This window comes from Nerophis lumbriciformis, linkage group LG24 (genome assembly GCF_033978685.3).
Source record: "Nerophis lumbriciformis linkage group LG24, RoL_Nlum_v2.1, whole genome shotgun sequence".
NCBI classification, from domain to species: domain Eukaryota; kingdom Metazoa; phylum Chordata; class Actinopteri; order Syngnathiformes; family Syngnathidae; genus Nerophis; species Nerophis lumbriciformis.
The window spans coordinates 23,007,501-23,020,959 of NC_084571.2; the positions used below are offsets into that span (position 1 = coordinate 23,007,501).

At 37.1% G+C, this 13,459-nt stretch overlaps 1 protein-coding gene across 1 annotated transcript in view; it reads right to left on the reverse strand.

The window, feature by feature from the left end:
- The window catches only part of tars1 (threonyl-tRNA synthetase 1), a 45,769-nt gene that overhangs the window by 15,926 nt on the left and 16,384 nt on the right, over nt 1-13,459 (reverse strand). The window contains exons 11-13 of the mRNA XM_061981819.1: nt 10,633-10,799; nt 10,373-10,535; nt 1,704-1,841 (exon numbers count right to left, since the gene is read on the reverse strand). Of these exons, the coding sequence (XP_061837803.1) occupies nt 1,704-1,841; nt 10,373-10,535; nt 10,633-10,799 (468 nt within the window). The remainder of the gene's footprint in view (nt 1-1,703; nt 1,842-10,372; nt 10,536-10,632; nt 10,800-13,459) is intronic.

Sequence of the window (13,459 nt, forward strand, 5' to 3'; positions counted from 1 at the left end):
TTGTTTAACAAAAAAATTCTACCCAAACATTTAATAAAGTCAAATACAAATAAGTCAACAAGGGAAATATCCCACACTTCTCTTTTCTAAAGTCAGTTTGTACGGCAGATATGATCATCTACATCAGGGATGTCAAACTGTTTTTTATTGAGGGCCACATGGCAGTTATGGCTGCCATCAGAGGGCCGCTGTTACAAGCAGCCCTCTGATGTATGAATTTTCCTCTGGATTTCATTGTTAATTATATAAATTGTTTTAAATAGACTGTCCATTTTACAGTAAAAACTTTCGATTGACAAAATATTACTGTAAAATAGTGTTTTTATTTTTTTACAACATTTTACGGTAAATGGAAACACAGTACCATTATTTTTGGGGGGATTTTACGGAAAAAGCTGGCAGCTTAGTTGCCAGAATATTTGTGTTAAATTGACATTGATTTTTACAACATGATATTGATATTGTTAATGAAAAAACAGTACAAGTTCTTTTTTTATTCTGGATACTTAGCTGCCAAGTTTTCCACCGTAAAAACAAATGTACCGTCTTTCCATTTACAGTAATACACCGTTAAAAACAACAACCATAGATTTTACAGTCAAAAACTGGCAGCTCAGTTAACAGAATTTTAACGCAAAAAACAGTAGTATTTTTTTTTTTTTCAATTTACAGTAATATGCTGTAAAGAATAACGTATAATGTATTGTCCTTTTTATGAAATTGATGGGTAGTTTGCTGTAAAGTTAAGTATTTTTATTTATTTTTATTCAGACAGAAACATGTTTGGAAAGTATGATAATATACTGCAATATTTGTTGCAATATTGGATACTATTAAAGTTTAAAAGGCATGCAATTTAAGCAGTACATACTGTGTATTTTTTCTGTGAAAATGAAAAAAATCCATTACATTTAGTGGGAAAATATTAAGTACTTTATTGACACATAATTTTCAGGTGTTTACAGGCCAGATAAAATGATGCCACGGGCCAGATCTGGCCCCCGGGCCTTGAGTTTGACACCTGTGACCTACATCAACAATATGATTTGTCTGTTTAGCTGGACAAGACAGATAAAAATAAAATAAAATAAAAGAATCTAAATATTAATAGCTTTTTGATTTTTTTTTAATCGTACAAAGAAGAATCGCGATTCATTCGAAAATAAAACATTTTTGGACACCCCTATAAAATATACTAATGAAAAATCTAAGTTTATTGCCTTTGAAAGAAATTGCTATTATTATTATTAATGTATAATACATGACATTTGTGCTCAATTTGGTCTGAAAAGAATGCTGCCAATAATATAGTTTATTTGCAGGACAATATATCTTCCAGCAACAGCAGCTTGTGTTGAGAGGAAATGGACCATATTGCACATAATCAAGCAAATGTTTAAAGAGAAAATGGAGTCTTCAGAAGCATCTGTGTATATTTACATGAGACGATTGCTTCATGTTTATTCTATCACTGAGCTGACAAATATAAACGTCTTTGGAAAAGAGCGGGGACATTTTACTTTTCCACACAGACTTTTAAATATAGATGCTCTTTGTCTTCCACCAGCCACAATCTATTTACTGCTCTTCAATTTCTATCTTGATAATATCACACAACGGGCATCTTTGCTCCCCATGAGACTTTGCGCCAGCGCTTGACATTTTCATATAAGCGAGAGAAAAACAAAGAAGCGGTTGATTACCTTTTCTGCTTGCTCCCAGATGGCAGCGTCTCCAAGGAATTTCTCCGGTCTCGTGGAAAGGTTTAGCTTGAAAGTGAAGCCAAACACGGCGTACACGATGCGCAGGAAGTCCAGGCAACCCTTGATCTCGTCCTCAATCTGAAGTTTGACAACAATTCCAAGAGAACCACATTTGCACATTGCAGAATATTAATTAAACAAACCTGTCAAATTTAGTAACAAGAAAAACATTTGGAGAATGCAGACCTCCGCAAGGCTTTGTCTCCCAATCGTAAATAATTTAAAAAAAATCCTGAATCCATACAATGCACCTAAATCAACCTTTGTTTATCTTTACATTTCTGACATTTCCTAAAAGTTTAACCAAAATCCACCTATATGCGCATTTGGTCTCGAGCGAAATGAAAGAAACAGAGTGAACCTTCTCGGGTTGTACGGTATACTGGTACTAGTATAGTACCGCGATACTAATGAATCATATTCGGTACTATACCGCCTCTAAAAAGTACCGTTCCTCGCCCCCCCCCTTTTTTGACGGCTGGTTTTACGAGCAGAGGAGCATGTTCGGCAGAGCGCACACACACGAGTACTTACAAGCAGAAACAGTGTGTAGACAGAAAAGGGAGAATGTACACATTTTGGCTTAAAAACTAAAGACAAAGATGAAGCTATAACACTGAAACGCCCTCAGAAAGAGGTGCTTTAAAACATGGCTAGCTAGATAGCGGCTAATGTCCATCTGCAATCGGCAGTGTTTTAGCTACTTCTAAATCACTAATCCTGGCCTCCATGGTGACAAATTAAGTATGTTTCTTACATGTATCATCCCTGCAGGACGAGGAATAGCTAAACATGTTTCACTACACACCGTAGGAGGATACAATAGCTTACCGGCATCAAAATGTAAACAAATGCCATGGGTGGATCTACACCTGACATCCACTGTAATGACATCAAGTACAGGAGCGTATCTACCGTATTTTTCGGACTATAAGTCGCAGTTTTTTTCAGTTTAGCCGGGGGTGCGACTTATACTCAGGAGCGACTTATGTGTGAAATTATTAACACATTACCGTAAAATATCAAACAATATTATTTAGCTCATTCACGTAAGAGACTAGACGTATAAGATTTAATCGGATTTAGCGATTAGGAGTGACAGATTGTTTGGTAAACGTATAGCATGTTCTATATGTTATAGTTATTTGAATGACTTTTACCATAATATGTCACGTTAACATACCAGGCACGTTCTCAGTTGGTTATTTATGCGTCATATAACGTACACTTATTCAGCCTGTTGTTAACTATTCTTTATTTATTTAAATTGCCTTTCAAATGTCTATTCTTGGTGTTGGGTTTTATCAAATAAATTTCCCCCAAAAATGCGACTTATATATGTTTTTTTCCTTCTTTATTATGCATTTTCGGCCGGTGCGACTTATACTCCGAAAAATACGGTAGTTGATACTACTATGATTACATCAATATTTTTTATCGTCACAAAATCGACGTATATTCCTTTTTAAAATTCATATGTTTATAAACTCAGGAAATACGTTCCTGGACACATGAGGACTTTGAATATGACCAATGTATGTAACTACTTGGTATCGGATCGATACTTAGATTTGTGGTATCATTCAAAACTAATGTAAAGTATCAAACAAAAGAAGAATAAGTGATTATTACATTTGAACAGAAGTGTAGATAGAACATGTTAAAAGAGAAAGTAAGCAGATATTAACAGTTAATGAACACGTGGATTAATAATAAATGTTTACAGTTTGTCCCTCACAATGTTGACAAAATAATAGAATGGTAAATGACACAATATGTTACTGCATACGTCAGCAGACTTATTAGGAGCCTTTGTTTGTTTACTTACTACTAAAAGACAAGTTGTCTAGTATGTTCACTATTTTACTTAAGGACAACATTGCAATAATAAACATATGTTTAATGTACCCTAAGATTTTTTGTTCAAATAAAGCCAACAACGCCATTTTTTCAAACTGAAAGTGTTTTATCTACACTCTCTGTTTTTAATTTGAAATATAATAGTTGTATCATGATTTTATTTTGTTTGCACTTTAAATTGCCTTGTGTAGGTATTGTGCTCTATAAAAAAAACTTGCCTTGCCTACTTACAAATGAGGAAAAAGAACATTGATATCGTTTCAGTTGATATTTCGGCCTCCAATAATTTCACTTCCAAATAGAGAAAACATGTTGAGGTAAGTTGTAAATGTTTTTTTATGTGTTAGCTGCGCATATACCCGGGATGTAAAGATAAATGGTATTGATAACTGCGGTAAAACTCCCGAGAAACGAAATTATGGAAAACAGAGATTAATAACTGCACTTTGATAAACTCATGGACTGACTGGTATCAGCTTGCAAGCTTGAATGCTAACATGAAAACAAAAAGCATTAACATCTTTCCCCATGAAGAAAGGCCTTACACAAATCTTAACTAATACAAACACATTTCTGTCCAAGCAAATAAGATATTCAGTTGTGCACGTTGAATCTGCAAGCTTTCTCTCTTAGAACAGATCGTTCTATACTCAGAGGAACACGACAGAGAGGTGTGTTAACGCTGCGTTCAAGTAAGGCTGAACAGAGTAGGGCGCCACAACGCCCGCCAGAATGAATAATAGATTTGACTTGTTTACGCATTTTTCATTTAAATACATCTTGAAGTGCTACAGTACAAAGTCAAGTGAAGTGAATTATATTTATATAGAGCTTTTCCTCAGAGACTTAAAGCACTTTACGTAGTGAAAGCTATCATAGATCCTTTTAAAGCTACATTGAAACCAGTGTGAGTGACACTGAGAGCAGGTGAGTAAAGTGTCTTGCCCAGGGACACAACAGCAGTGACTAGGATGGCGAAAGCGGGGATCGAACCTGGAACCCTCAAGTTGCTACCAACCGAGCCATACTGCCCAAACCAATATTTAAAACACAAGCATTCAACAATACCGCAATAAGAATGTTAGCAGTTACAATTTTGGTCACGATAGCCGTGATATGAAATGTTTATATTTTTACATCCCTAGTATGTGCTAACATTAGCCCTGTTATAACGTGATTAAGTGAAATGTGCATCTTGTACATGCTGTAACTGTCTCCCACACACCAACTACAGTTGTAGTGCAAGTAGCATTAAACATAACTTCTGAATAAATCAGAAGTTATTCATTAGTTACACAGTACTTAAGTCATTATTTGGATGAGTACTTTTACTCGAGTCGCATTATTTAGAAGTAGGGTTGTCTCAATACCAATATTTTGGTACTAGTACCAAAACGTATTTCGATACATTTCTAAACAAAGGGGACCACAAAAATGGCATTATCGGCTTTATTTTAACAAAAAACCTTAGGGTACATTAAACATATGTTTCTTATTGCAATCAAAGAATAATTTTGTCCTTAAATAAAATAGTGAACATACTAGACAACTTGTCTTTTAGTAGTAAATAAACAAACAAAGGCTCCTAATTAGTCTGCTGACGTATGCAGTAACATATTGTGTCATTTATCATTCAATTATTTTGTCAAAATTATGAGGGACAAGCTGTAAAAAGTGATTATTATTCTACTTGTTCATTTACTGTTCAATCAATCAATCAATCAATGTTTATTTATATAGCCCTAAATCACAAGTGTCTCAAAGGGCTGCACAAGCCACAACGACATCCTCGTTAATATCTGGTTATTTTCTGTTTCAACATCCATCCATCCATCTATTAAAATGTAATAATCACTTATTCTTCTGTTGTTTGGATACGTTGCATTAGTTTTGGATGATACCACAAATTTGGGTATCGATCCGATTACCAAGTAGTTACAGGATCGTACATTGGTCATAATTTAAGTTCTCATGTGTCCAGCAGAGTTCGTACACCTTTTCCTTGGCCAAATTCAAGCACTTTTTAAGGACTTTCAAGATCAATTTTCCAGTTTTTCCAGCACCCTTCAAAAGGCGAAAACCAGTGTTAATAAATCCATAGCCTTGTTGTTTGAGGTCACCAAATGCTGTCTGTAGGAAAAATATGGAAACCTAAGCCTAACATTAAACCAGCAGTTTTGATTAACTGAATGTGGCATAGAAAATGAAGCAGTGTTTCTGTAGACTATTCAATGTCATTGGTGTTTGCAAACGTGTCTCCATTTGTGTTGTTTTACAAATTTCTTGTTCTTTTTCTTAATTACAGCACTCAATGACATCGAACAGCACCGATTGATTCACACCGTATGTGTGCTTGTAAACTGCATAATGTGATATAAATACACGCACCCTCAAAATGTCAATTTCACTCATTTATTAACAAAACTGTTCCACATTAATATAAGGATAATAAATTAAAGGAACATATTTTGTTTGTTTCACAACAACTCAGTCACCTTTCATTAAGCATTTCTAGCCTTATAACTGTGGCTATGATAACAAATCGATTTTAAGTTGAGAGAAGTTCTTAACATTATAATTTATCATTGACAAATCCTCACTTTTTTCCTTTCAGAACTCGTAATAACTGTCTGTAATTAACATGTAATCTAGCGCTGATCTCACAGTTTAGGTCTAGCATGTACCAAAAGGTTAGAAAACAAAACTTTAGATAACATTAGTTAACTTGTAGGGCTAGTAATCTCTGTGGCTTACCTTTCATATGACTCGAGAGAGCCGACTATCCCATTGCGAAAAGCTGGATTTCCTTTTTGCATACTTTGCAGCAGGCTACACGTGGATTTGGTCCATGTTTTATCCATTAATTTTTCATTTTTCATCCAATATTCATTAAAACGACATGGACCGATGCACCACTGTCCTCTTGGGGGCGACACAGAGAGTCGTATATACGGCCCTGGCATGACAACAACCTAATGTAAGGGCTCGTGCAAAGCAGATCAAGCGTGTAGCTTTCATTGTCAAGTGTTTTGCTTCTATGCTGTGCTTATCCCACACTTGAAAGGGGTGTACCAATGCTGAATGTGGATTCTGGATGTCACTCAAAAGACCAGACTGTTGTTATTTCTTTTCTTTTCTTTTTCCTTTAGTTTGCAAAAGTTTATCCAAAGGAAGAAACAGCTTCTTTTTTCTTTTTAGTCTTTTTTCAGTCTAGTTTAGCAGTCTTTTTTAGCAGTCTTTTTAGGTGAAAAACCTTGAATGACAAAACACTACAAGATTAACATGTTTTAAAAAAAATCGAACAATTATCAATCCCATAATAATTTACAATTATTTATTAGGCTATCAAACCATTGACCATTAAACAAGTGTAAGAAAATTAACTAATTTTTTCTCTTTAAGTTAAAGCAGATTTTAAATAAATTGTCTCAATGTAAATGCACCAATGTACAAACCCCGTTTCCATATGAGGTGGGGAATTGTGTTAGATGTAAATATAAACGGAATACAATGATTTGCATATTCAATTGAATGCACTACAAAGACAAGATAGTTGATGTTCAAACTCATAAACTTTATTTTTTTTTTTGCAACTAATAATTAACTTAGAATTTCATGGCTGCAACACGTGCCAAAGTAGTTGAGAGAGGGCATGTTCACCACTGTGTTACATGGCCTTTCCTTTTAACAACACTCTGTAAACGTTTGGGAACTGAGGAGACACATTTTTTAAGCTTCTCAGGTGGAATTCTTTCCCATTCTTGCTTGATGTACAGCTTAAGTTGTTCAACAGTCCAGGGGTCTCCGTTGTGGTATTTTAGGCTTCATAATGCGCCACACATTTTCAATGGGAGACAGGTCTGGACTAAAGGCAAGCCAGTCTAGTACCCGCACTCTTTTACTATGAAGCCACGTTGATGTAACACGTGGCTTGGCATTGTCTTGCTGAAATAAGCAGGGGCGTCCATGGTAACGTTGCTTGGATGGCAACATATGTTGCTCCAAAACCTGTATGTACGGTACCTTTCAGCATTAATGGCGCCTTCACAGATGTGTAAGTTACCCATATCTTGGGCACTAATACACACCCATACCATCACAGATGCTGGCTTTTCAACTTTGCGCTTATAACAATCCGGATGGTTCTTTTCCTCTTTGGTCCGTAGGACACGACGTCCACAGTTTCCAAAAACAATTTGAAATGTGGACTCGTCAGACCACAGAACACTTTTCCACTTTGTATCAGTCCATCTTAGATGAGCTCAGGCCCAGCGAAGCCGACGGCGTTTCTGGGTGTTGTTGATGAACGGTTTTCGCTTTGCATAGGAGAGTTTAACTTGCACTTACAGATGTAGCGACCAACTGTAGTTACTCACAGTGGGTGTCTGAAGTGTTCCTGAGCCCATGTGGTGATATCCTTTACACACTGATGTCGCTTGTTGATGCAGTACAGCCTGAGGGATCGAAGGTCACGGGCTTAGCTGCTTACGTGCAGGGATTTTTCCAGATTCTCTGAACCCTTTGATGATATTACGGACCGTAGATGGTGAAATCCCTAAATTCCTTGTACTAGCTGGTTGAGAAAGGTTTTTCTTAAACTGTTCAACGCATTTGTTGACAAAGTGGTGACCCTGCCCCATCCTTGTTTGTGAATGACTGAGCATTTCATGGAATCTACTTTTATACCCAATCATGGTACCCACCTGTTTCCAATTTGCCTGTGGGATGTTCCAAATAAGTGTTTGATGAGCATTCCTCAACTTTATCAGTATTTATTGCCACCTTTCCCAACTTCTTTGTCACGTGTTGCTAGCATCAAATTCTAAAGTTAATGATTATTTGCAAAAAAAATTTTTTATCAGTTTGAAAATCAAATATGTTGTCTTTGTAGCATATTCAACTGAATATGGGTTGAAAATGATTTGCAAATCATTGTATTCCGTTTATATTTACATCAAACACAATTTCCCAACTCATATGGAAACAGGGTTTGTATATATAAAATACATTTAACCCCAGAAACACAATAGATTAATGCAGCAGAAAACCCAATACGCAAATGCATACATACCTAACCAATTAACCACCTATTTCCCCTGTTTTAGATACACATTTAAAATCCATATCCAGTATAAATGTATTATTAATTTAGCAGTGAAACACTCAATCTTAACCGCTGTCTACTGGTAGAAAAATGCCCCGTTTAGCCTACTCCCTCACTAGCAGCCACTAATCCAGCACAGTTAAATCCCACACTTTATTACGGTATTCAGTTTATCCTCCGCCCTCACTAACAGCCACTGATCGAGCAGAGTTAAATCCAACACTTTAAATTGGGTGACTTCACCCTCCTGATGAAGCAAACTGCTACAACATTTATCAGACCAAGCAAAGAATATACATCAACTCTCTCTTACCAGCCAACAGTTACACAAAACACCGTGAGTATTTATCCTCCAGACTAATAAGCACGCTACATGCGCACAACTACCCCCCCCCCCCTACATCTCACCAGCGCAACAGGTTCCTCGCACCCACAAAGAAAAACAAAGCGCGATCTTACCGGCTGTCCGTTCAACTTTTGGTACACTTTTGGCACAACTCTGGGTTTTCTGTAAGGAGCTAAACTTTTTTCCGCTCTGCGCTGCGGTGGCGTCTTGTGTTCTGCTTGATTTGACACAGCTGACTAATTAATGGGTTCGCGCACCGGCAGATGAGACGGGAGCACGCCCCGCTATACCTGCGCATGAACGTAGATAGATTGGCTCTGATCATATAAGCCGAACTAATGCCAAATTATATACCTTACCTGGGGTCGCCTAGGCGAATAGAGGTGCGGATGTGCTCTACAATAAAATACAATTTTAATTTAGTGGGGTTTGGCTGGTTGCCAGGCCACCGCAGTTGCGAGCTCACGCATCAGCTGACGAGACAGCTGTTCGCCACTACATTAATTTTTAAGGAAACTTATTTTATTTTTGTTCCATTTTATAATTAGCCTATTGAGTCAGACTGCCGAGAAATATGATGCACATTTCTAAGCACTTCACCCAAAATTCAAGCATTTTTCAAACCTTGAAAACACAACATTAAAATCCAAGCATTTTCAAGGTTTTTAAGCACCCGTACGAACCCTGGTCCAGGGATGTATTTCTTGAGGTTATGAATATAATCAGAATAAAAAAAAAAAAAAGAAAAAATATGTTGTGACGATAAAAAATATTAATGTAATCACAGTAGTATCGACTAAATACGCTCTTGTACTTTGTATCATTACAGTGGCTGTCAGGTGTAGATCCACCCATGGCATTTGTTTACATTCAGGCGCGCTAGCTTTTGTTAGCAGTGACGCCGGTGAGCTATTGTATCCTCCTATGGCGTGTAGTGAAGCATGTTTAGCTATTCCTCGTCCTGCTGGAATGATACTTGTAAGAAACAGTTAATTTGTCGCCATGGAGGCCAGGATTAGTGATTTAGAAGAAACTAAAACACTGCCGATTGCGGCTGGACATTAGCCGCTAGCTAACTAGCCATGTATTAAAGCACCTCTTCCTGAGGGCGTTTTAGTGTTATAACGTCACCTTTATCGTTAGTTTTTAAGCCAAAATGCGTCCATTCTCCCTTTATAGTACTACTATAGTACCGGTATACCGTACAACCCTACTCAGAAGTAATGATACTCATTTTTTCACTCTTCCTTTACACACCTTTGCATACAAGTAAGTAAAAGATAGCAGAAATGACCTCACCTGCTCCATGGAGCAGAAGATATGAGCGTCATCCTGCTGGAAGCGACGCACACGGGTCAGGCCAGTGAGGGCTCCAGACAGCTCGTTCCTGTGCAGAACGCCAAAATCGGCCATGCGAAGAGGCAGCTCTCTCCAGGAACGTGGCCGGTGATCAAACATCAGACTAAAACCCCATGCAGAAATAAAAGATGAGCCTGTTACTTTGCCATCAAACATTGATGTACACAAGTAAATGGATGTGAGGGAAGACAAGACTTCACCAGTGGCCGGGACAGTTCATGGGTTTGAGGGCAAAGGTCTCCTTCTCCACCTCAAAGGAGAACATGTTCTCGTTGTAGTGCTGCCAGTGACCGGAGGTCTGCCACAGCTTACTGTTGTAGATGTTGGGTGTCACCACCTCCTGGAAGCCTCTTTTCCTGTACTCACTCTGCCAGAGACAACAATGAAGCTTCTTAACTTCACCTCATGAAGAAGAGTTTGTAAGCTTTCTCTGGAGATTCTCCAATAGAGGGAGAATCACACAGCTAACAGCCATCCAAATCGAATATTAGGGATGGGTATCGTTCACATTTGAACCAATACGGTACCAATTCCCGGTACCTGGGAATCGATACAGGTACTCAGCGATACCAATTTTTGGTACTTTTGTGTGTGTTAATAAATATCAATGGTATTTGATGATAAAATTTGATTTTTTAATGTAACATTTAAAAATGTGGTGATTATGATAACTGTGCTGTCCAGTTGTTATATCTTGTTTCTGACTACATTTGAGTCTCATTTGCAATGCCGTTGCACTTCCAAGACATTCCATGGCATTACTGTATAGGCTATCTACAGTAAGTTGTCTAACTAGGAAGTAGCTCTTTCCATTAAGCTGAATGTGTTATGTTGCGCCCTACAAAGTGTTTATCCTGTAAGTATTGTGCTTAGTACACACCAACTCTTTGAGTGTAACAACCTTAATTGTAGTTTCCTTTACCAAATTTGGAGGTGTTAAAATCGCCATGTAAAATTGCTAATGCTAATAGTAGCTTGTCTATAGCAAATGCAATGTAAATTAGTAGTGATGGTCATATGAAGCCTCATGAACCACTTGAGCCAATTGGTTCGAGAATTTCTTCGGCACAAGACTCCACCTGCTGGTCAAATGTATAATTACAAAGAGATGCATTTTAACCACATGTGTGACGCATTGAAATGTTGCGTCTATAATGGCTCTTAGAAATGTCAATGAATCACAAAATGGTTTTGCTAGGTAAATCAACACAAGTATAATAAAATATGTTTTATGTGTTATACATGTATTGCATGTATTGTATGTTTGTATTTTGCCAACATGGTAGAATCACATGATAGGGCAGGTTGTATAATGTTTTTCTGTCACCCTGAGGAAATGGCCTGAAGAGGAAGATGACAATATAATGTAACTTGGACGATGACGTACAGAACAGAGGAGTTCATTTTTGTTTTTGGTGAATCTTTTTTTTTTTGGACAAAACTAATGTATCATCCAGCTATTGATTTCTGGTAGCTGGTCAAAAAGAATAAATACAGAATGCTTTACATTAGTAAATGTAATGTTTACAGGGACCAACACATTTGAGAACTGACGTTGCCAGAATCGAACCCATGTCTTGTGGAATAAAAGGTGGATGCGTGAACCATTGAACGACCAAAGTTCTGATGATGTCACCGATACGAGGTAGTAATTTAGTATTCATCAAATGGATATCAAGTTTGTGGATTGGATTCAGTTTGTCATCCTCCTTTGATTCTAGCGGCATTTTAAATACTATTTTTATTCTCTATCCATATTCCGAACTGACCACAAGTCTCAAAAGCTCACATTTTCAATGGAGCTTGGGCGGTTTAGGAGTTGTCGAATCTCCCAGTAAATCTGAACAGCATCCCGAAACAGAAACAAAACGACTATCCACCATTTTTTTAATGGATATTAATTACGTATGTATTGCTACTAGGGTTGTCTCGATACCAATATTTTGGTACTGGTACCAAAATGTATTTCGATTATTTTCTAAATAAAAGGGGACCACAAAAAGTTTTTATTATTGGCTTTATTTTAACAGAAAATCTTAGGGTACAATGAAAATATGTTTATTATTGCAACTGAAGAACAATTTTGTCCTTAAATAAAATAGTGAACATACTAGACAACTTGTCTTTTAGCAGTAAGTAAACAAACAAAAATGCCTAATTAGTCTGCTTACGTATGCAGTAACATATTGTGTCATTTATCATTTTATTATTTTGTCAATATGGTAGAAAATGGATGGATGGATGGATAGATAAAGAACAGGCTGTAAAAATTGATTATTAATCGACACCACCGTGCTGCTCTGAATATAGTATGAATAAAAATCATTTTTATGTTTTATTTTGTGACGATAAAACATATCGATGTAATCATAGTTTGTACTTGGTATCATTACAGTAGATGTCAGGTGTAGATCCACCGATGGCATTTGTTTACATTGTGCCGGTGAGCTATTGTATCCTCCTAGGGTGTGTAGTGAAGCATGTTTAGCTATTCTTAGTCCTGCAGGGATAATACTTGTTAGAAACTTACTTTATTTGTCGCCATGGAGGCCAGGATTAGTGATTTAGAAGTAGCTAAAACACTGCAGTCTGTGGATGGATGTTAGCTGCTAGCTAGCTAGCCATGTCTTAAAGCACCTCTTCCTGAGGGCGTTTCAGTGTTATAACTTCACCTTTATCTTTAGTTTTTAAGCCAAAATGCGTCCATTCTCCCTTTTCTGTCTACACAATGTGTCCGCTTGTAAGTATTCTGTGTGTGTGCGCTGCTGAACATTCTCCTGTGCTCATAAAACCAGGAATGTCACAAAGTGACGACGCGCCGTCATGAAAAACATATGGCGAACCTGTACTTTTCAAAGAAAGTATAGTATCGTTTTTTATTCATTAGTACCGCGATACTATACAAGTACCGGTATACCGTGCAAACCAAATTGCTACACATATAGCAATATTGTTGTATCGCCCAGTCCATACACTCACTGTTTTTGAAACAACTCTCAGTATGATGCAGTGCAAACTGCGGTTTAC